At 40.3% G+C, this 20,538-nt stretch overlaps 2 protein-coding genes across 2 annotated transcripts; one reads left to right on the top strand and one right to left on the bottom strand.

The window, feature by feature from the left end:
• Positions 1-12,012: 12,012 nt before the first annotated feature.
• On the top strand, positions 12,013-13,701 carry LOC133309324 (uncharacterized mitochondrial protein AtMg00810-like). The gene is made up of 3 exons (XM_061510088.1): positions 12,013-12,991; positions 13,373-13,453; positions 13,565-13,701. The coding sequence occupies exons 1-3, from the start codon at positions 12,013-12,015 to the stop codon at positions 13,699-13,701; spliced, it is 1,197 nt and encodes a 398-aa protein (XP_061366072.1).
• A 115-nt stretch (positions 13,702-13,816) lies between these two features.
• On the bottom strand, positions 13,817-14,434 carry LOC133309325 (germin-like protein 9-3). The gene has a single exon (XM_061510089.1). The coding sequence runs from the start codon at positions 14,432-14,434 to the stop codon at positions 13,817-13,819; it is 618 nt and encodes a 205-aa protein (XP_061366073.1).
• Between the last annotated feature and the right edge of the window lie 6,104 nt (positions 14,435-20,538).

Below are 20,538 nucleotides of genomic sequence, written 5' to 3'. Positions count from 1 at the left end.
AAATCAATGCCCCAATACGTCAAACAACTCTACCTCCAATATACTATTCAGAGGCATCTCATCCTTGCGAGATATGTTGCCTGCTCGCTGACACTTGTCACATTTTTCGACAAATTCTCTGGCGTCTTTGATCAGTGTTGGCCAGTAGTAACCGCTTTGCAGGACTTTCTGAGCAGTCCTATTGCCTCCAAAATGACCTCCATATTCAGAAGAGTGGCAGTGCCACAAGATCTGGGTCGTCTCAAACTCAGGAACACATCTACGAATGATTCCGTCAGCACATTGAAAGTATAGATATGGATCATCCCAGAAGTACCTCTTTAAATCCCGCAGAAATTTCTTTTGTTGTTGCCCAGTAAGATTAGCAGGTAACTCCTTCACAACTTTGTAATTGGAAAAGTCTGCGAACCATGGAGGGACGTGAATAGACATCACTTTTTCATCAGGAAAATAGTCGTTGATTTCTTTGTCCTACCATGTCAGAAAAAATAGAGAGCATACACCTTTGGAAGGTGGCAGGTGCATTACAGAGACCGAATGGCATTCGTCGGTAAGCGAAGACTCCAAATGGGCAAGTGAAAGCTGTCTTCTCCTGGTCTTCAGGGGCTACTGGAATTTGATTGATCTTTCCTGGTAGCCGTGTTCAACCTTCTGTAATCAACACACATTCTCCAACCTGTGATAGTTCTAGTTGGGAATGACTCATTGTTTGCATTTTTGACAACGGTCACACCACCCTTCTTTGGAACAGTCTGAACCGGACTTACCCAAGCAGCATCAGAAATTGGGTAAATCATACCTGCATCAAGAAGTTTCACAACTTCTTTTCTGACTACCTCCTTCATGATCGGGTTAAGCCTTCTTTGCGGTTGTCTCACAGGTTTGATGTTTTCTGCCATAAGAATTTTGTGTGTGCAAATAGAGGGACTAACACCCTTTAAATCAGAAATAGACCACCCTATGGCAGTCTTATGAGCTTTTAGAACTTCAACAAGCTCCTCTTCTTGACCAGGAGATAGTGCCGTATTGACAATTACAGGATAAGTCTCTTCATTCCCCAAGAATACATATTTCAAAGTATCAGGCAGAGTTTTCAACTCAACCTTGGGTGGCTTATCTTCTATATCATCAGCTTTTTCTTTAAGCTCTTCCACAGCAACTTCTTTGCCTTCAAAAGGAACATGATCCCGGGCTCTCAACTCATAATCATTTTCTTGTGGACGCATCTTCTTATGTTGCTCTTGAAACACTTCAACTTGAAAACAATCATCATTCTCAGCTGGTCTTTTCATTGCCTCAAAAACATTGTAATTGAGTTCCTCATCATGCATCCTTAATTTAATCATTCCCTGCTCAACATCAATTAGAGCACGGGCTGTAGCCAAAAAGGGCCTACCTAAAAGTAGAGGCTTATCACTTCCTTCCCCTGTATCCAACACCACAAAATCAACAGGAAAGATAAACTTGTCAACTTTGACAAGAACATCTTCAATGATCCCGTTAGGTTTCCTTACAGATCTATCAGCAAGTTGAAGAGAAACTTCTGTGGGTTTCAATTCTTCAATTCCCAGTGACTTATAAATAGAAAGAGGCATCAAGTTGATACTAGCCCCAAGATCACAAATAGCTCTGCCAATGGCAATATCATCAATAGTAATGGGAATATTAAAACTACCTGGATCACGAAGCTTAGCAGGAATCTTCTGCTGAATGAATGCACTACTTTTTGCAGTAAGTTCAACGGTTTGGCATTCTTGCAGTTTATTCTTCTTCAACAGATCCTTCATGAATTTTGCATATCCAGGCATATTTGCTAAGGCTTCTGCAAAAGGAATATTGATGTGCAACTTCTTGAAGATGTCTAAGAACCTGTCATAATGTTTGTTAGTAACCTCTTTCTTGAACCTTTCTGGGTAAGGTGCTTGAGCCATTATATATTCATGGGTCAATGGGCAGTTCTTATCAAAGAAGGATGGTTTTTCCTTTTCAATGACGGCTTCTTTCTCCTTTTCTTTCACAATTACTTCAGCCTCTGGTTCAATTGCTCCTTTCTGCTTCTCCGCTTGTTCCTTGTCTTCCACACGATCAAGAATTGGATTTGCAAGCGGTGCTACAACTTTGCCACTTCTAGTGGTAATAGCCATGCAATCTTCCTTTGGATTGATAACTGTATTACTAGGAAAAGTACCCGGAATTCTGTCTGAAACCTGCTTTGCAAGTTGGCCTATCTGATTCTCCAGATTCTTTATGGAAGCACTTGTATTTTTGTTGTTGGCTCTTTGCTCCTCCATGAAAGCATTTGAATGTTGAGCCATCTGTGCCACTAGCTTTTCCAATTCAGAGGGTTCCTTTGCTTGAATTTGTGGAGGCTGCTGGTAGTTATTAGATTTGTAATCCATGCCAGCTCCTTGAGTTCTTCGCTGAAAATTTCCACCACCACCTCCAGCACCATAATTATTGTTCCTTGAAAAGTTTGACGGCTGAGGCCGCTGGTCATACCATATTCCATTCACCTGTACTTGTTGAGGTGAATCATCTGATAACGAATTAGAGCATTCGTTGGATTTGTGAGCTTCCTGAGGAGTTGATTGAACATGAGACACTTGGAATTTTTGAAATCGCTGCTCCAAACTGTCAAACTTACTATCAATCTTTTTGGATAACAGTTCAGCGAGCAAAGTGTCATTGTTTTCTTGTTTTATCACTCCTCTTTTTACTGAGGCTGGAACACTCTCATTTTCATCTCTTGCCAACTTCTTTATCAGATTGAGGGCTTGCTCTGAGGTACTCTGCCGAATAGAACCTCCAGCTGCACCATTAATCACCAACCTTGTTTCAGGAGAAATGCCATTAAAGAAAATTGCTACCTTTCTGTCATTGTCTCCCTCCCATTGTGGACACTTCCGGATAAGTTCTTGGAACCTATTCCAAGTTGCACACAATGATTCTCCTTCAAATTGACGGAAATTCGTGATTGCATTCACCAGCTGATTATATTTCTCCATAGAAAAGAAATGGGCAAAGAATTTGTTTGACAAATCTTCCCATGTTGAGATACTATTTGCTGGTTGCCTTTCTATCCATTTGAGAGCACTTCCCTTAACAGCAAAAGGAAATAGTCGGAGCCTGATAGCATCAGCTGGCACACCATTGTGCTTCGTGGTGTCACAGATCATCAGAAATCGATCTATGAACTCATGAGGGTCTTCCTCGTCAGCACCAGAATATTGAGCTCTTGCCACCAAAGAAATCAATGATGGTTTCAACTCAAAATTGTTTGCTTCCACCGTCGGCCTGACTATGCTTGAGTTTGGCCTATTGAACACTGGTGTCAGAATACTTTCCAACAATCTTGGGGGTGGATTGTGGCCTATGCCACCATCATCGTTGTTGTCTCCTTCCATCTCTTGTTTTGGTTGTGCAGGTACGCTTTTCAAATCTTCCCAAATTATCTGCCTAGCCGCCTTCCTCAGTCTCCTCTCAGTCCTTGATATTTCAGGATCAAGCAAAAAGTCTTTAGATGGAAGTCTACCTCGCATAAAACTCAGAAAAATTTGTTAATAGCACCTGTAAAATGCAAACAAGAATAGTAAAATAAAATAAAATTCAATCTCAAAGATCAAAGATTATTTATAATATTGAAATTTTCAATCCCCGGCAACGGCGCCAAAAACTTGATGCTATCCGGCAAGTATACCGTTTCGCATAAGTAGTAAAGTAGTAAGAAAGATCGTCTCCTCAGGGATTGAAAACCAAGTACTAAAATAATCAGTCACTCTAAGTTGAAAAACTTGATCTTTTGTTGGGAAAATTAAATTGAATCTTAGTAACCATAAAAGTAAAGACTTATTTTTGAGTTTTTGTATTTTGAAGAATGAAAAGAAGAATAATAATGGAGTTGGTTTTGAAAATATGAGAAAGAATTGCAGTTAGGGAACACTCTCCCTATGTTCCCCACTTATTACTTTGGATTGATACAAAATACTTATTTATATAATTTCTCAGATAATTATGATCTCAATATATTAATAGTAATCCCAATCCCTTGGTAACTTAACCCTTTAACCTCACTTAGAATCCTAATCCCTTAGTAACCCCTCATGAGAATTAAGCAATGAACACAATAATTCCAACATCTGCAATTAAATAGACATCTATCCCTAGTATGCATACCAATAGTTATCTTATCTCCTTTCGAGATCAGAAACCCCAATATCCCTATTTAAGGTTCTAACCCTCAAACTATTTTCAACTATCAAATTGATCAGGTTTAATAAAGAAAATATCAAATACGCACAAGATAAGATAAAGAAATTTATGTAAACGAGTACAATAATTTAAATCAATCCGTCATAACAAGGGTTCACATAGGGTTGTGACCCTAACTACAATAAAAGAACTTAGCCAGACATAGTCATATCCGACATAAACAAATATTCAAAAGAAAGCATAAAAACTATAATTACTAGAAAGAATGGAGAAGAATTCTTGATCTTCAGTCCTCTACTGCTTGCTCTGAGTTGTGAATTGGTTCCTTGGTTGTGCTCCCAATTTCCTTATTTATAACCACCGGCATTGAGCCCATCCAAGAGTTTGTATTTGATTTAAACTTTGTTTCCTTTTTTCATGTAACAACCTTGGAGATTTGATTGATAAATTAGAATTTCAAATCTTGATTCAATCTTACCACAAATCATCTAATCTTATCTCTAATTTGGATAGAGATCTCATTGCTGAATCAAAAACTTGATTTTTAAATCTTTTTCTTTTCCAAAATTGCCCCGTTGCAAAACACGGGGTCTGAGAATTCGCAAACTGACGCTCTCAGCGTCAACTTCACGCTTCAAGCGTGAACGCTTCTGTCTGAAAAATTTCTTCCACGCTGCCAGCGTGAGATCCACGCTTTGAGCGTGGATTTTGATTTTGCAAAATCCTCGTTTTGCTCCAGTTTGTTTGCTTTTTCCTACAAAATTAGCATAAAATCAGTATTCAATCCTTGATTAAGATTCTGACAAATTAACAGTGATTCTTGTCTTTTTCTCAAGATTTCATCAACATTCTTTCTCTTTTTGCTTTTTCTCTTTTGAAGATTTCATCAACATTCTTTCTCTTTTTAGGTCCACTTGTAAAATATGCAGATTTCCTTATATGCTAGGCGCATATTTCGTTGACTGCTCTTAAAGTTACTTCAATTGATGCCATTTTATTCGATGACCATGCTAAGTCATTCACTGCTCTCATCTGGTTCAGAATGATTAACATTGTTTAACTAGCTGCCCAGAGATTGCTCTTTGTGAAGCTTAGCTGAGAATAGTGATTTCTTTTATTGCTCCATTTTACAAATTAAGTTTCCTTTAGCGCTTCTTACTTCACAACTGCTCCCTGAGGACGATAAATCTGGGGCTATAATACCCTATATTGCTTGACACGTACGCTTGCGTATAGTTGAAGAGGGTTGCTCTTAGTCAGAGTAGATTACTCATGTTGGCAATCCTGATTACTACTCTACACTCTTGCTCTCTGAAAGAAATATTCCCGAGCAACTCTCAGTTCGACCAAGCAGACACCTGCTACATTAAGCATGGTTTTCCACCAGGATATCAATCCTTTAGAGGGCCACCACATGCTGGATCACATTCTGCCAATATGATAAACCATGACTCTCAAGATATTAACAATAGCTTCACAGATAACCAAGAACAGTCATCTGACATGAAGATTACAAAGGAACAGTATCATGATCTGATGAATTTGCTTAAGAGATCCAAAGAAGGAGAGCAACCTAGCCACATGACCAATATGATACAAGCCTCAGCATTTAACACAGAAATCAAGCCAGGTAACATGCTTAAAGGTTGGATTTTAGATTCGGGTGCCACAGATCATATCACCTGTTCTATGTCCAATCTGTTTTCTTTACACAAAATTGAACCAATACCTATTTCCCTACCAAATGGTACAAAAATATATGCCACTCAATCGGGTTCAATTTTGTTATCTCCAGATATTACCTTGAAAAAATTCCTTTATGTGCCAATCTTTCATGTCAACCTTATCTCTATTACTAAACTGATTCATGACTGTAATTGTGATGTTACATTTCATGAATTAACATTTTCAATCTTTCAGAAACCATCCAAGAAGATGATTGGTTCAGCTAGCCAATCCAATGGGTTATATGTTCTTCAAGATAATGGAAACTTTCCTAAAGACAGTTCCTGCTATCACACGAAAACTGATGATCCCAAGTTATGGCACTTTAGACTTGGCCATCCATCCAATTCTGTAACAAAAATTTTAGCTTCAAATTTCCCTTTCATTCCTTGTAAAGACATAACTCCATGTGATATTTGTCATTTTTCGAAACAGAAAAGACTTCCATTTCTTTCTAATTCTTCTCAATGTAATAAGCCATTTGAATGATACATGTTGACATTTGGGGTCCCTTTTCCATCACTTCTATTCATGGGCATCGTTATTTTCTTACTGTTGTAGAAGATTATAGCAGATTTACTTGGGCCATTCTCATGAAAAATAAGAGTGAAACTCGACCATTTATGCAACAGTTCATTCATATGGTTGAAAACCAGTTTCAAGCTTCCATTAAAACAATGAGAAGTGATAATGGTAAAGAGTTTATCATGACTGAATTCTTTAACAACAAGGGAATCATTCATCAAAGATCATGTGTAGAGTGTCCCCAACAAAATGGGAGAGTGGAAAGAAAACATCAACACATCCTCAATATTGCCCGATCCTTATCCTTTCAAGCCCAATTACCTCCTAGCCTATGGTGCTATGCCATTGCTCATGTTGTCCATCTAATAAATAGAACACCTACTCCTGTTATAAATAATCAAACTCCATTTCATCTCATATACAGTAAACCTCCTACATTCATGGATCTCAAAGTCTTTGGTTGTTTGGCATATGCAACCACTTTACCAAGTACCAGAAATAAGTTTTCCCCAAGAGCTCAAAAATGCATTTTCATTGGATACAAAAGTAATACTAAAGGCTACTTGTTATTTGATATAAATACAATAACCATTCTTATCTCACGAAATGTGGTGTTCTGTAGAAAATTAGAATTCAAACATGTTTTCGTTTTTATTTCCTATTAATTAGGATTGATTATGATTGATTAGGATTGATTATGATTGATTAGGATTAATTGTGATTGATTAGAATTGATTGTGATTAGGATTGTGATAGGATTGATTAGTCATCGCTTAGTCATTCTTAGCGATTCTTTCTTGTATAAATACTCACTCATGTAATTTATTCAATATCAATATACAAAAACTTCTTTTCAATATGGTATCAGAGCGGGTTCGTTCCTACCCTAATTCAAATCTGAAATAACCATCCAAACACTTCCATCACCGTCAAACACCTCCTAAACACCGCCTTGAATCTGTCCAACACAGAAACCTAGTTTACTGACCTCCGATCAAAAAAGTGAGGTGACCATTCGACTCAGAAGGATCCGACGAGTCGACCGCCGCTGGACCCATCGCCGTCAGCCGCTGCACGCGCCACCACGCGCCGCCTTCCGGATGTTGTTTTTCCGTCGCGACTTGCACAGACCTTCTCGCCGGCTTCTCCCCTTCCTGTTCCAGAGGTCAGATCAAAAGTTTACAAAACTTGATTTTTCATCAACGGTCAACCCTTCTCTTTTTATTCATGGCTTCCTCAAAACACTCTTTTTATTACCACGAGCAACCTCCTAAGGCCACTAGTCATGTGGTCCAGCAAGGTACAACTTTCCATGTTGATAGTCAAAATCATTGGATCCTTGATTCTGGAGCCTCTGATCATATGACAGGTAATCTTGGCTTGTTTTGTTCATACACTCCATATTCTGAACCTTCTCGGGTCAAGTTCGCCGATGGCAGTTTTTCCCAGATTGCGGGACACGGAACCATTAAACTTTCTGAGCTGATTACTTTGACATCAGTTCTTTATGTTCCTTCTCTGACTTGTAATCTCATTTCCATTAGCAAGCTCACCTCTGAGTTGCATTGCTTTGCTAAATTCTTTCCACATGGTTGTGTTTTTCAGGAACAGGACTCGGAGAGGATGATTGGCAGTGCTAGAGAGGATGGTGGACTTTACTACTTTGAGGAGGATGTGACTCATGAAGCTGTTTTCGTAGAAAAAAACTCTATGTTTCCTTTTCATTCATGTAATGATGTTATGCTGTGGCATCGTAGGCTAGGCCATCCAAATTTTATTTATCTTCAGAAGTTGTTGCCAAACATATTTATTAATAAAAGTCCAAGTTTGTTTTCTTGTGATATTTGTCAACTTGCCAAGCATACTCGTGCTCATTATCCTTCTAAAGTTCACCATGACTCTTCCCCATTTTCCTTAATTCATAGCGACATATGGGGTCCAGCCCGTGTTAAAAATATTTCAGGTACTCGATGGTTCATTACCTTCATTGATGACCATTCTCGAGTTTGTTGGGTGTATCTTCTAAAGGATAAGTCCGATGCTGCATCCGTGTTTAAAAAATTTCATGCCATGGTTCAAACCCAATTCCAAGTTGCTATACAAATTCTTCGTACAGATAATGGCAAAGAGTATTTTAACTCTATTCTTGGAGAATATCTTTCCCAACATGGCATCCTTCACCAAAGCTCGTGTCCTGACACACCCCAACAAAACGGAGTTGCGGAAAGAAAAAACCGACATCTCCTTGAAGTTGCTCGGGCTCTTATGTTTACCACGAGTGTTCCTAAATATCTTTGGGGAGAGGCAGTTCTCACTGCCTCGTATCTGATAAATCGAATGCCATCTCGCATTCTGAAATTTCAGTCTCCTCTTTCTAGTCTTGTTCGTATCTTCCCTTCCTTCCGAGGTGTCTCCTCCTTACCTCTCAAGTTATTTGGTTGTGTTGTATTTGTCCATATTCCCTCCCATCAACGGTCTAAGCTTGATCCTAAGTCTCTCCAGTGTGTCTTTATTGGTTATTCTCCTACTCAACGTGGCTATAAGTGTTATTCACCCTCTCTTCGTAAGGTCTTTGTCTCTATGGATATCACTTTTTCTGAGAATGACCCTTTCTTCCCCTCGACTTCTCTTCAGGGGGAGTCTATAGGAGTAGATGAAGATCAGTCATGGGAACCTATTAATGCCACAGTATTACCTCTACTTTTGGAAACAGGGGGAGCTACAGAATCCTCACCATCAGGAGCCTCCTCAACATGGGGACAAGTTTATAGCAGGCGAAAGCCTCCTCAAAGTGTGAATAACCCAGAGCCTCTACACTGCCAGGATTCTGAACCATGTTCTAGTTCCAGCACCCCAATACTTGAGTGTCATGGTGAAAATGATCTACACTTGCCCATTGCTCTCAGAAAAGGTACTCGATCTTGTACTACTCATCCTATTTCTAATCATATTTCATATGGAAAGTTGTCCCCAGGGTTTCGTGCTTTCAATACTATGTTGGATAGTACAAAGATACCGAGAAATATACATGAGGCTCTCAATGATAAAAAATGGAGGGATGCTGTCTTTGAAGAAATGAATGCTTTAGAAAGAAATGGAACTTGGGAGATAGTGACCCTACCCAAAGGAAAAAAGGCAGTAGGATGCAAATGGGTGTTTACAATAAAATTCAATGCAGATAATAGCATCAACAGATACAAGGCAAGATTGGTTGCAAAGGGTTTCACTCAGACTCATGGGATAGATTATCATGAGACTTTTGCTCCAGTTGCTAAAGTCAATACCATCCGAGTTCTCTTATCTCTTGCTGCCAATCTAGATTGGCCTCTGCAACAGTTAGATGTGAAGAATGCATTCCTAAATGGTGACTTACATGAAGAAGTCTATATAGATCCTCCACCTGGTTTTGAAAGGGGAAATGAATCAGTGTGTAAACTAAAAAAAGTCTCTATATGGATTGAAACAGTCTCCCAGAGAATGGTTCGACAAATTCACACAAGCAGTCAAAAGAAGAGGCTTCATTCAAGCACAGACTGATCATACTCTCTTCCACAAACACTCTAAGGATGGTAAAATTGCTATTCTTATTGTATATGTAGATGATATAATTCTTACAGGTGATGATATTGAGGAATTGAACACCTTGAAGAAATTTCTAGCAGCTCAATTTGAACTCAAAGACCTTGGCACTCTCAAATATTTCCTTGGTATGGAAGTTGCTAGGAGCAAAACAGGCATCACTCTAACACAAAAGAAATATGTTCTAGATCTTTTGTTGGAAACAGGAATGTTAGGGTGTAAACCTGCTGAGACACCTGTGGAACCTAATACCAAGTTAGGTATTGAAGATGGGAATGAGGTGGATAAAGAACAATATCAGCGATTGGTTGGTAAACTAATCTACTTATCTCATACGCGTCCTGACATTGCCTTTGCGGTGAGTATGATTAGTCAATTCATGCACTCACCCAAGGAGAAGCATCTTAGTGCAGTCTATAGGGTGCTTAGATACCTCAAGAATACTCCAGGAAGAGGATTATTCTTTAAAAAAGGGTATAAAAGGACAATTGAAATCTACACTGATGCAGATTGGGCAGGCTCATCAGTAGACAGAAGATCTACCTCAGGCTATTGCACCTATGTGTGGGGAAATCTTGTTACTTGGAGAAGCAAAAAGCAAACAGTGGTTGCAAGAAGTAGTGCTGAAGCAGAATTTCGAGCTTTAGCTCATGGAGTTTGTGAAGGAATCTGGTTAAGAAGACTTCTTCAAGAGTTGAAGATTTCATATTCCCTGCCAATAAAACTATATTGTGACAACAAGGCAGCTGTTAGCATTGCTCAAAATCCTGTGCATCATGATCGAACAAAGCACGTGGAAGTTGATCGTCACTTCATCAAAGAAAAATTAGATGATGGAAGTGTGCATTTGATATATGTTCCAACCAAAGAGCAAACGGCAGATGTCCTTACCAAGGGCCTACACCGTCCAGCATTCGAAGACTTGATTGGCAAGTTGGGAATGATCAATATTTACCTCCCAACTTGAGGGGGAGTGTAGAAAATTAGAATTCAAACATGTTTTCGTTTTTATTTCCTATTAATTAGGATTGATTATGATTGATTAGGATTGATTATGATTGATTAGGATTAATTGTGATTGATTAGAATTGATTGTGATTAGGATTGTGATAGGATTGATTAGTCATCGCTTAGTCATTCTTAGCGATTCTTTCTTGTATAAATACTCACTCATGTAATTTATTCAATATCAATATACAAAAACTTCTTTTCAATATGTTCTATGAAAATCATTTTCCACTTAAAACTATTGTTTCATCCAATTCATTACCATCACAACATCCTATACCCGACACCTTATATGATTCTCCTGATCTCTACCCTTTACCATTACCCACACAGCATCCTCAAGCTCCAACAGATTTAAACTTAGACACCATCCAAACACAAACCACCACTTCATCCCTTCTTCCACCTCGAAGATCAACAAGAATTTGTTCTCAGCCTAAATGCTTAGCAGATTTCCATTGTTTGATGACAGATGCTAGTTGTACATCATCTTCTGGTACAACCACTCCTTACCCTTTATCAACTGTATTATCTTATGATAAATGTTCTCCCTCTTTCAAAAAATTTTGTCTGGCTGTCTCCACACACACAGAACCAACTAGTTATTCTCAAGCTGTCAAATTTGAACCTTGGCAACAAGCAATGCAAGTTGAATTGGATGCACTCAAATCCACTAACACCTGGTCCATAGTTGAATTACCACCCGATAAGCAAGCTATTGGATGTAAGTGGGTCTATAAAATTAAATACAAAGCAGATGGATCAATTGAGAGGTACAAGGCTCGCTTGGTAGCCAAAGGATATAATCAACTTGAAGGTCTTGATTTCCTTGAAACATTTTCTCCAGTTGTGAAGATAACCACTGTCAGAATCCTGTTATCCATAGCTGTGGCCAAAGGCTAGCATTTGGAACAGCTTGATGTGAATAATGCATTTCTCCATGGTGACTTGGATGAGGATGTCTACATGATTCTGCCTCCTGGAGTCAGTAGCAACAAATCCAATCACATATGCAAGCTCAACAAATCTTTATATGGCCTTAAACAGGCTAGTAGACAATGGAATGCCAAGTTGCTTTCATCTCTATTCACTCTTGGCTATCATCAATCTGCAGCAGATTCATCTCTATTAATCAGGTCCTCTTCTCATTCTTTCACATCATTATTGATTTATGTTGATGATATTGTACTCACTGGGAATGATATCCAAGAAATTGATCGAGTAAAACATCATCTTGATGCTGCCTTTCGAATAAAAGATCTGGGCCATCTCAGATTCTTCCTTGGTTTTGAGGTTGCTATATCCTCATCAGGCTTGATTATTAATCAAAGGAAATACGCATTGGAACTTATTGCTGATGCTGGTCTCCTTGCTTCTAAGCCAGCTTCCACTCCTATGGATCCCTCAGTGAAGCTACAGAAAGAGCATGGTAATCCTTACTCAGACATTGCTGCATATCGAAGATTGGTTGGCAGATTATTGTATCTCACCAATACTAGACCCGATATAAATTTTGTTGTTCAACAGCTTACTCAGTTTGTAGCTAAGCCTATAGAGACTCACTATCAGGCTGTTGTTCGAATCCTAAGATATCTCAAAGCTTCTCCATCAAAGGGATTATTTTTCCCTGTGCAAAATGATCTCACTCCATCCGGTTTTGCTAATGCTGACTGGGCATGCTGCATTGATACTCGACGTTCTGTCTCTGGCTTGAGTGTCTTCTTAGGTTCTTCTCTTGTCTCATGGAAGACTAAGAAGCAAACAACCGTTTCTAGATCATCCTCCGAAGCAGAATACCGAGCTTTAGCCAATTTGGCTTGTGAACTTCAATGGATCTCGTTCCTTCTTCGTGACTTACAGCTTCCGCTTACCAAGTCCATCCCTGTGTTTTGTGACAGCCAGTCAGCTATCTACCTTGCCCATAATCCCACATTCCATGAAAGAAGTAAGCATATTGACATTGATTGTCATGTCATTAGAGAACACATTCAGATGGTCTCATTCACCTTCTTCCAATACGTTCTTCATTGCAAATTGCTGACTTCTTTACAAAGGCTCTACCGATTTCCCAGTTTCAGTTGTTGATTTCCAAGTTGGGTTTAAGAGATATATTACTCCCAACTTGAGGGGGGTATTAGGCATATTACTGATAAGTTAAAGTTAGTTAGTTTCAGTTATTTCATTGCTTAGTTTGGTAGTTACAGTATCAGTCAGTTATACTGTTAGTTTTCCCGCTCCTACTGTATCAGCTTCGTTTATATAGCTACTGCATATATAAGTGAGCAATGTATAGTTTTCTCATTATTCAATTCAATGAAATATTCAGCTTTACTGCATTCTATGAAGGAGTGCAAATGGGATGATGGAAAGAAGATGATCCAACCTCCCATGTTTGTTGTTCCGACTGGTGTAGTACTGTAGTTTTATACAAGAAGAGGCAGCGTACTATTCCTAGTATATCTAGCCTATTAATCTCCTTTACTATTTTCTAATCTTACTAATTTTTAATGGAATTCAGGAAGAAAGAAGCCATCAGCAAACCAAAGATGGGAAATCAGCAATGTTCTTGATGAGTTTATTTTCGATATTACAATTATTGCAACAGACAGTTCAAACAATGCGCGTCTTAGGTCCTTACACAGAAGCACTTATTGAACTCCAAAATGACGACAAAAAAAGGTACAAAAATAATAAAAAGTAACATAACAGAAAATCACATGAAACAGAGCAGGCATGAATATTGAACTTTAAGTTCTACCCAACGTCAGGCCTAGGGAGCAAAGCCTTGCTTCAAAGTTTCAATGATAGAAACATTAGTCTTGAAGGCCAAAGCCAAGACAGTATCGTCAATGGTGGTATTGAACAGTGTGTTGGGAAGTGATATTGTCCCAGCATTTGCACTACCAAAGGCTGATATAGCGAGAGCAGGAACCTTTGTGTCAGCGTTGTGTTGGAAGTGTACAAGACCCTTTGGGAATATGAACAAGTCACCAGCTTGAAGATTCTGTGTGAAAAGCTTATTGGTTGTGTCCACAAACCCAACTTGAAGGGAACCCTGAGCAACTAAGAGTAACTCAGCAGAGCGAGGGTGTGTGTGGGGTGGGTTGACGCTACTAGGAGGGAATTGAAGGACAGCATAAGACACACTCTGTCCAATGAGAGCAGGGAATTCTATCATGCTTGCCTTCAATACCTTAAATTCAGGGGGTGGTGGGTTTTGTCCAACAAGGACACGAAAGCCAGTGTAGGTAAAGAAGTTCCCATCAAGTGGGAGGCCAAGAGGATCTATGTAGTCAGTGAGTATGTCAGGGTCACTTGCCCTTGTTATTTGCACAATGGCAAAAGCCGATATGATCAATGAGAGAACTTTAAAGGTAGAGGAAGACATAATTAATCACTGAGGCTAAAGAAAGCTAAGATAATAGTTGAGAGATGTGGTTATGGGATTTTAGGAATGACATATATATAGATAGGGGTTCTCTGGTTGAAAAATGAGAATTTTTAGGAGGTAAGAGTGGAGATTACAATGTAATCGTTGTAGTTTGAACTTTGTTTGATTGTGCCATTTAACTAAAGACACCAAGAATGTTTAAAATCAAGCTGTCATATAGTCTTTAGTCAATTATGGATGCTCATGGGCGGGTTTAGCAAACTCATTCATGGCCAGAATAGGAAATGTTTTATATATGATATATATTTTCAAACAAATTAGACAAAAAAAAAAAGCATTATTATGTTATTTACAAAATATTAATTTAAATAAAAAGTCTAATAATTTTTATTATTGCTACATTGATTGCGATTTTTTTCTCGAAATATTGATGTTAGACTAATCGATTTTTCACTTGTTAATAAATAATAACCAAGAGGTTCCCAAAAAGTTGTCACAATCTATTCTTAACTTAGAAATAAATACATAGCTTAAATTATTATATACTATTAAGATAATTCGGCTAAGCAAATATGATTGAAACATGTGCCAAAAATGTATTAGGTTTAATTTTTCTAAATTCAGTTCAATTTATTTTGTTTCGAATTAAACCGAATTATCCGGCTTCAATGGGTCCTAATCCCTACGTTGAATGAGCAGTACAAATACATGATTCTAATTGAAGGGACCTTTCTGTGCTTTCAATTTCATACTCTTTCATTTTCATCGTCCATGAGTAGCACATATAATTTTTTATTTTCAATTTGAAAAAAATTATGCCGCGTCGGTGTTAGAAATATTTATAATCAAATCGTCTAAATTAAATAATTATATATTTATTCTATAAGAAAACTCTTAATTAGTTATACAAGATTATCTGCACATTTACGATAAGAATCATAGTCTTCACGATCTCAAGAACAGCACAATTTCTCTGCAACCATGAAAGAGAACGACCTCTCCAAAGGCAAGGAAAAAAGGTTTTCAGACATCTTAAGATCCTCTATTTATAGACTTTTTAATCTCCAGCACTTAATTGCTCCAACTTCGTCACAATCAAGCCCGTGCTTTGTGGTCCGAAACATCTTTTCTTTAATCAACGCGAATCTTTCCCATTTTGTACTGTTGTGTTGCTCGCCTTCCAGAAAGATATCTTCAATTATGATACTGCATCATATTTAACAGCGTGCATGGAAGCGGTTCATAATCGGTTTTAACAAAAATTGAATCAAATTGGTTTTAAACAGTTTGGTTTTCAAACCAAACCGATTTTCTTCTTTTAAAATCGGTTTTATAATTATCTAAACCAGTTTGAAACCAATTCCAAAACCGGTTTATAGTTTATAACCAGTTTTGATTTAAAATCGATTTTAAACCAGTTTTAATTCAAAACCGGTTTTAAATCAAAACCGATTATGAATCATAAACTGGTTATCAAGTTCAAAACTGGTTTTTTAACAAATTCAAAATTAATTTTTGATAGATTGTGCTATTGTTATAAGTAGTCGTTTGTTTCTCTCAGTTATAGGTAGTTGACCAACTATTTCTTGCAAGAATCTTCATTGTTTTGGAACTCTCCGGACAAAATGATTCTTATAAAAATTGTTTCACATTGTTTTGAGAGTGATTGGTAGAAGAACAGTTGAATTATTTTAAAATTACAAAAAAAAATTGCTCTTCATTCTCTCAAAATTTATGTTACTGTTATGGAATATTTCTATATCCTAACCACCTACCCTAAGGATCCCTTAAAGAATAATTCTCCAATTATCCTAACAATTTAAAACAGTAAGGCAGCTAAGGATAGAGTCCCTATCCCAACAGAAAGGAAGTTAAATCCTACTACAACTGAGAGATCTACACAAGCCCAAGAGGTAACCCTTATAAATAAAAGGTTAAAGACCCCAGGTATACACTTTTCACCTACTTATGAATACTGCCCACACTGTGCACACACCCACCCATTGGCTCTAAGCCTATTGCTTGTGCGCAGTGATTGGGACATCGGCTATAAGCCAAGTATACATCTAATTATACAGTATCTCTGAGCGCATACCATACGGTATAGCAATACGGTCTTTCCAGGACCGAACATTGGCGCCGTCTGTGGGAAACGGCAGATTTCGACTCTCGTCCATGGTGAACACGCACGGCATAGCACGAAGCCACAGATTGCAGGCGACCTCGCGCGTCCTGAAATTGCTGAAACCACATACATATGAGGAGACAAATCCTACTGCAAAAAAGGCTTTTGATCCTCTGAGAGACTCTAGTATGGAGCTCTAGATCCAAGCAGATGACGATTTGACAAAGATTCTCGTCGTCGCAATTCTTGATGGAGCAAGTAAAGACCTGGAGGTCATTAAATCATAAGGAAAAAGCTCCAACTCGGCCCAATGAAGGGCTTCAACTTTAATAGCTCGGCCTCGGCCTTAAACTCAGCCCAATGAAGGGCTTCAAGTTTAAAAGCTCGGCATCAGTTTTGAGCTTCAACTCAGCCCAGTGAAAGGTTTCAAATTTATTAGCTCGGCCTTGGCCTTGAGCTCAGCCCAACGAATGGCTTCAAAATTAAAGCTCGGCCTTAGCCTTGAGCTCATCCTAATGAAGGGCTAAAAATTTATTAGCTCGACCTCGGACTTGAGCTCAGCCCAACTAAGGGCTTCAAGTTTAATAGCTCAGCCTCGGCCTTGAGCTCCAACTCAGCCCAATGAAGGGCTTCAAAATTATTAGCTCGGCCTCGGCCTTGAGCTCAGCCCAACAAAGGGCTTTAATTTTAAAAGCTCAGCCTCAGCCTTGAGCTTAGACTCACCCCAACAAAGGGCTTCAAATTTATTAGCTCGGTCTCGGCCTTGAGCTCAGCCCAACAAAGGGCTTCAAGTTTAAAAGCTCGGCATCAGCCTCGAGCTCAGCCCAGTGAAGGGCTTCAAGTTTAATAACTCGGCATCAACCTTGAGCTTCAACTCAGCCCAACTAAGGGCTTCAAGTTTAATAGCTCGGCCTCAGCTTTGAGCTCGGCCCAACGAAGGGCTTCAAGATTAAAAGCTCGGCATCAGCCTTGAGCTTCAACTCAGCCCAACTAAGGGCTTCAAGTTTAATAGCTCGGCCTCGGCCTTGAGATCATCCCTATGAAGGGCTTCAAGTTTAATAGCTCGGCATCGGCCTTGAGCTCCAACTCAGCCCAACTAAGGGCTTCAAGTTTAATAGCTCGGCATCAGCCTTGAGCTCTAACTCAGCCCAATTAAGGGCTTCAAGTTTAAAAGCTCGGCATCAGCCTTGAGCTTCAACTCAGCCCAAATAAGGGCTTCAAATTTATTAGCTCGGCCTCGGCCTTGAGCTCAGCCCAACAAAGAGCTTCAAAATTAAAGCTCGGCCTCAGCCTTGAGCTTAAACTCAGCCCAACTAAGGGCTTCAAATTTATTAACTCGGCCTCGGCCTTGAGCTCCAACTCAGCCCCAGGAAGGGCTTCAAGATTAAAGCTCGGCCTCGGCCTTGAGCTAAGCCTAACGAAGGGCTTCAAGTTTAAAAGCTCGGCATCAGCCTTGAGCTCAGCCCAACAATAGGCTTCAAGATTAAAAGCCCGGCCTCGGCCTTGAGCTAAGCCTAACGAAAGGCTTCAAGTTTAAAAGCTCGGCATCAGCCTCGAGCTCAGCCTAGTGAAGGGCTTCAACTTTAATAGCTCGGCCTCGGCCTTGAGCTCCAACTCAGCCCAGTGAAGGGCTTCAAGATTAAAGCTCGGCATTAGCCTTGAGCTTCAACTCAGCCCAACTAAGGGCTTCAAATTTATTAGCTCAGCCTCGGCTTTAAGCTCAGCTCAATGAAGGGCTTCAAGATTAAAAGCTCGGCCTCAGCCTTGAGCTCCAACTCAGCCCAGTGAAGGGCTTCAAGATTAAAGCTCGGCCTCTGTCTTGAGCTCAGCCCAACAAAGGGCTCCAAGTTTAATAGCTCGGCCTCGGCCTTGAGCTCCAACTCAGCCCAAGGAAGGGCTTCAAGATTAAAGCTCGGCCTCGGCCTTGAGCTAACCCTAACGAAGGGCTTCAAATTTCAAAGCTCGGCATCAGCCTTGAGCTTAGCCCAATAATAGGCTTCAAGATTAAAAGCTCGGCCTCGGCCTTGAGCTAAGCCTAACAAAGGGCTTCAAAATTATTAGTTCGGCCTCGGCCTTGAGCTCAGCCCAACGAAGGGCTTCAAGTTTAAAAGCTCGGCCTCACCCTTGAGCTTCAACTCAGCCCAACTAAGGGCTTTAAATTTATTAGCTCGGCCTCGGCTTTGAGCTCAGCCCATCTAAGAGCTTCAAATTTATTAGCTCGGCCTCGGCCTTGAGCTCAGCCCAACTAAGGGCTTCAAATTTATTAGCTCGGCCTCGGCCTTGAGCTCAGCCCAACAAAGGGCTTCAAGTTTAATAGTTTGGCGTCGGCCTTGAGCTCCAACTCAGCCGAATAAAGGGCTTCAAGATTAAAGCTCGACATCAGCCTCGAGCTCAGACCAATGAAGGGCTTCAACTTTAATAGCTCGGCCTCAGCCTTGAGCACAGCCCAACAAAGGTCTTCAAAATTATGAGCTCGGCCTCGACCTTGAGCTCAGCCCAACGAAGGCTTCAAGTTTAAAAGCTCGGCCTCAGCCTTGAGCTTCAACTTAGCCCAGCTAAGGGCTACAAATTTATTAGCTCGGCCTCGGCCTTGAGCTCAGCCCAACGAAGGGCTTCAAGATTAAAAGCTCGGCATCAACCTTGAGCTTCAACTCAACCCAGCGAAGGGCTTCAAGTTTAAAAGCTCGGCCTCAGCCTTGAGCTTCAACTCAGACCAACAAAAGGCTTCAAAATTATTAGCTCGGCCTCGGCCTTGAGCTTAGCCCAGCGAAGGGCTTCAAATTTATTAGCCCAGCCTTGAGCTCCAACTTAGCCCAATGAAGGGCTTCAAGTTTAAAAGCTCGGCCTCAGCCTTGAGCACCAAATCAGCCCAGTGAAGGGCTTCAAGATAAAAGCTCGGCATCAGCCTTGAGCTCCAACTCAGCCCAATTAAGTGCTTCATGCTTAAAAGCTCGGCCTCAGCCTTGAGCTCCAAATCAGCCCAGTGAAGGGCTTCAAGATAAAAGCTCGGCATCAGCCTTGAGCTCCAGCTCAGCCCAATGAAGGGCTTCAAGTTTAAAAGCTCGGCATCAGCCTTGAGCTTCAACTTGGCCCAGCTAAGGGCTACAAATTTATTAGCTCGGCCTCGGCCTTGAGCTCAGCCCAACGAAGGGCTTCAAGATTAAAAGCTCGGCATCAACCTTGAGCTTCAACTCAACCCAGCGAAGGGCTTCATGTTTAAAAGCTCGGCCTCAGCCTTGAGCTTCAACTAAGCCCAACAAAGGGCTTCAAAATTATTAGCTCGGCCTCGACCTTGAGCTCAGCCCAACGAAGGGCTTCAAATTTATTAGCTCAGCCTCAGCCTTGAGCTCCAACTCAGCCCAATGAAGGGCTTCAAGTTTAAAAGCTCGGCCTCAGCCTTGAGCTCCAAATCAGCCCAGTGAAGAGCTTCAAGATAAAAGCTCGGCATCAGCCTTGAGCTCCAACTCAACCCAATTAAGGACTTCATGTTTAAAAGCTCGGCCTCAGCCTTGAGCTCCAAATCAGCCCAGTGAAGGGCTTCAAGATAAAAGCTCGGCATCAGCCTTGAGCTCCAGCTCAGCCCAATGAAGGGCTTCAAGTTTAAAAGCTCGGCATCAGCCTTGAGCTTCAACTTAGCCCAGCTAAGGGCTACAAATTTCTTAGCTCGGCCTCGGCCTTGAGCTCAGCCCAACGAAGGGCTTCAAGATTAAAAGCTCGGCATCAGCCTTGAGCTTCAACTCAACCCAGCGAAGGGCTTGAAGATTAAAAGCTCGGCATCACCCTTGAGCTTCAACTCAACCCAGCCAAGGGCTTCAAGATTAAAGCTCGGCCTCAGCCTTGAGCTCCAACTCAGCCTAAGCAATAGCTTCAGGCTTCGAGATCAAAATGAAGATAGAAAAGAAGAGATGTGATAATAGCAAAGGGATCACACCCCAATCTGAGACAAAAATGAAGTCGAAATTGTAGAGATGTGATC

This window comes from Gastrolobium bilobum, unplaced genomic scaffold, assembly GCF_033153095.1.
Source record: "Gastrolobium bilobum isolate Gb01-03AN ecotype WA unplaced genomic scaffold, APGP_CSIRO_Gbil_v1 utg1813, whole genome shotgun sequence".
Lineage (NCBI taxonomy): Eukaryota > Viridiplantae > Streptophyta > Magnoliopsida > Fabales > Fabaceae > Gastrolobium > Gastrolobium bilobum.
The sequence above is the reverse complement of the archived record's forward strand: the minus strand, read 5'-3'. Positions and strand labels throughout refer to the sequence as shown.

Coding starts and splice junctions, on each gene's coding strand:
- LOC133309324 (XM_061510088.1), top strand. CDS start 12,013: ATGATTCTGCCTCCTGGAGTCAGTAGCAACAAATCCAATCACATATGC. Junction 12,992..13,372: donor TCCCACATTCCATGAAAGAA/GTAAGCATATTG, acceptor TGAAATATTCAG/CTTTACTGCATTCTATGAAG. Junction 13,454..13,564: donor CATGTTTGTTGTTCCGACTG/GTGTAGTACTGT, acceptor AATGGAATTCAG/GAAGAAAGAAGCCATCAGCA.
- LOC133309325 (XM_061510089.1), bottom strand. CDS start 14,434: ATGTCTTCCTCTACCTTTAAAGTTCTCTCATTGATCATATCGGCTTTT.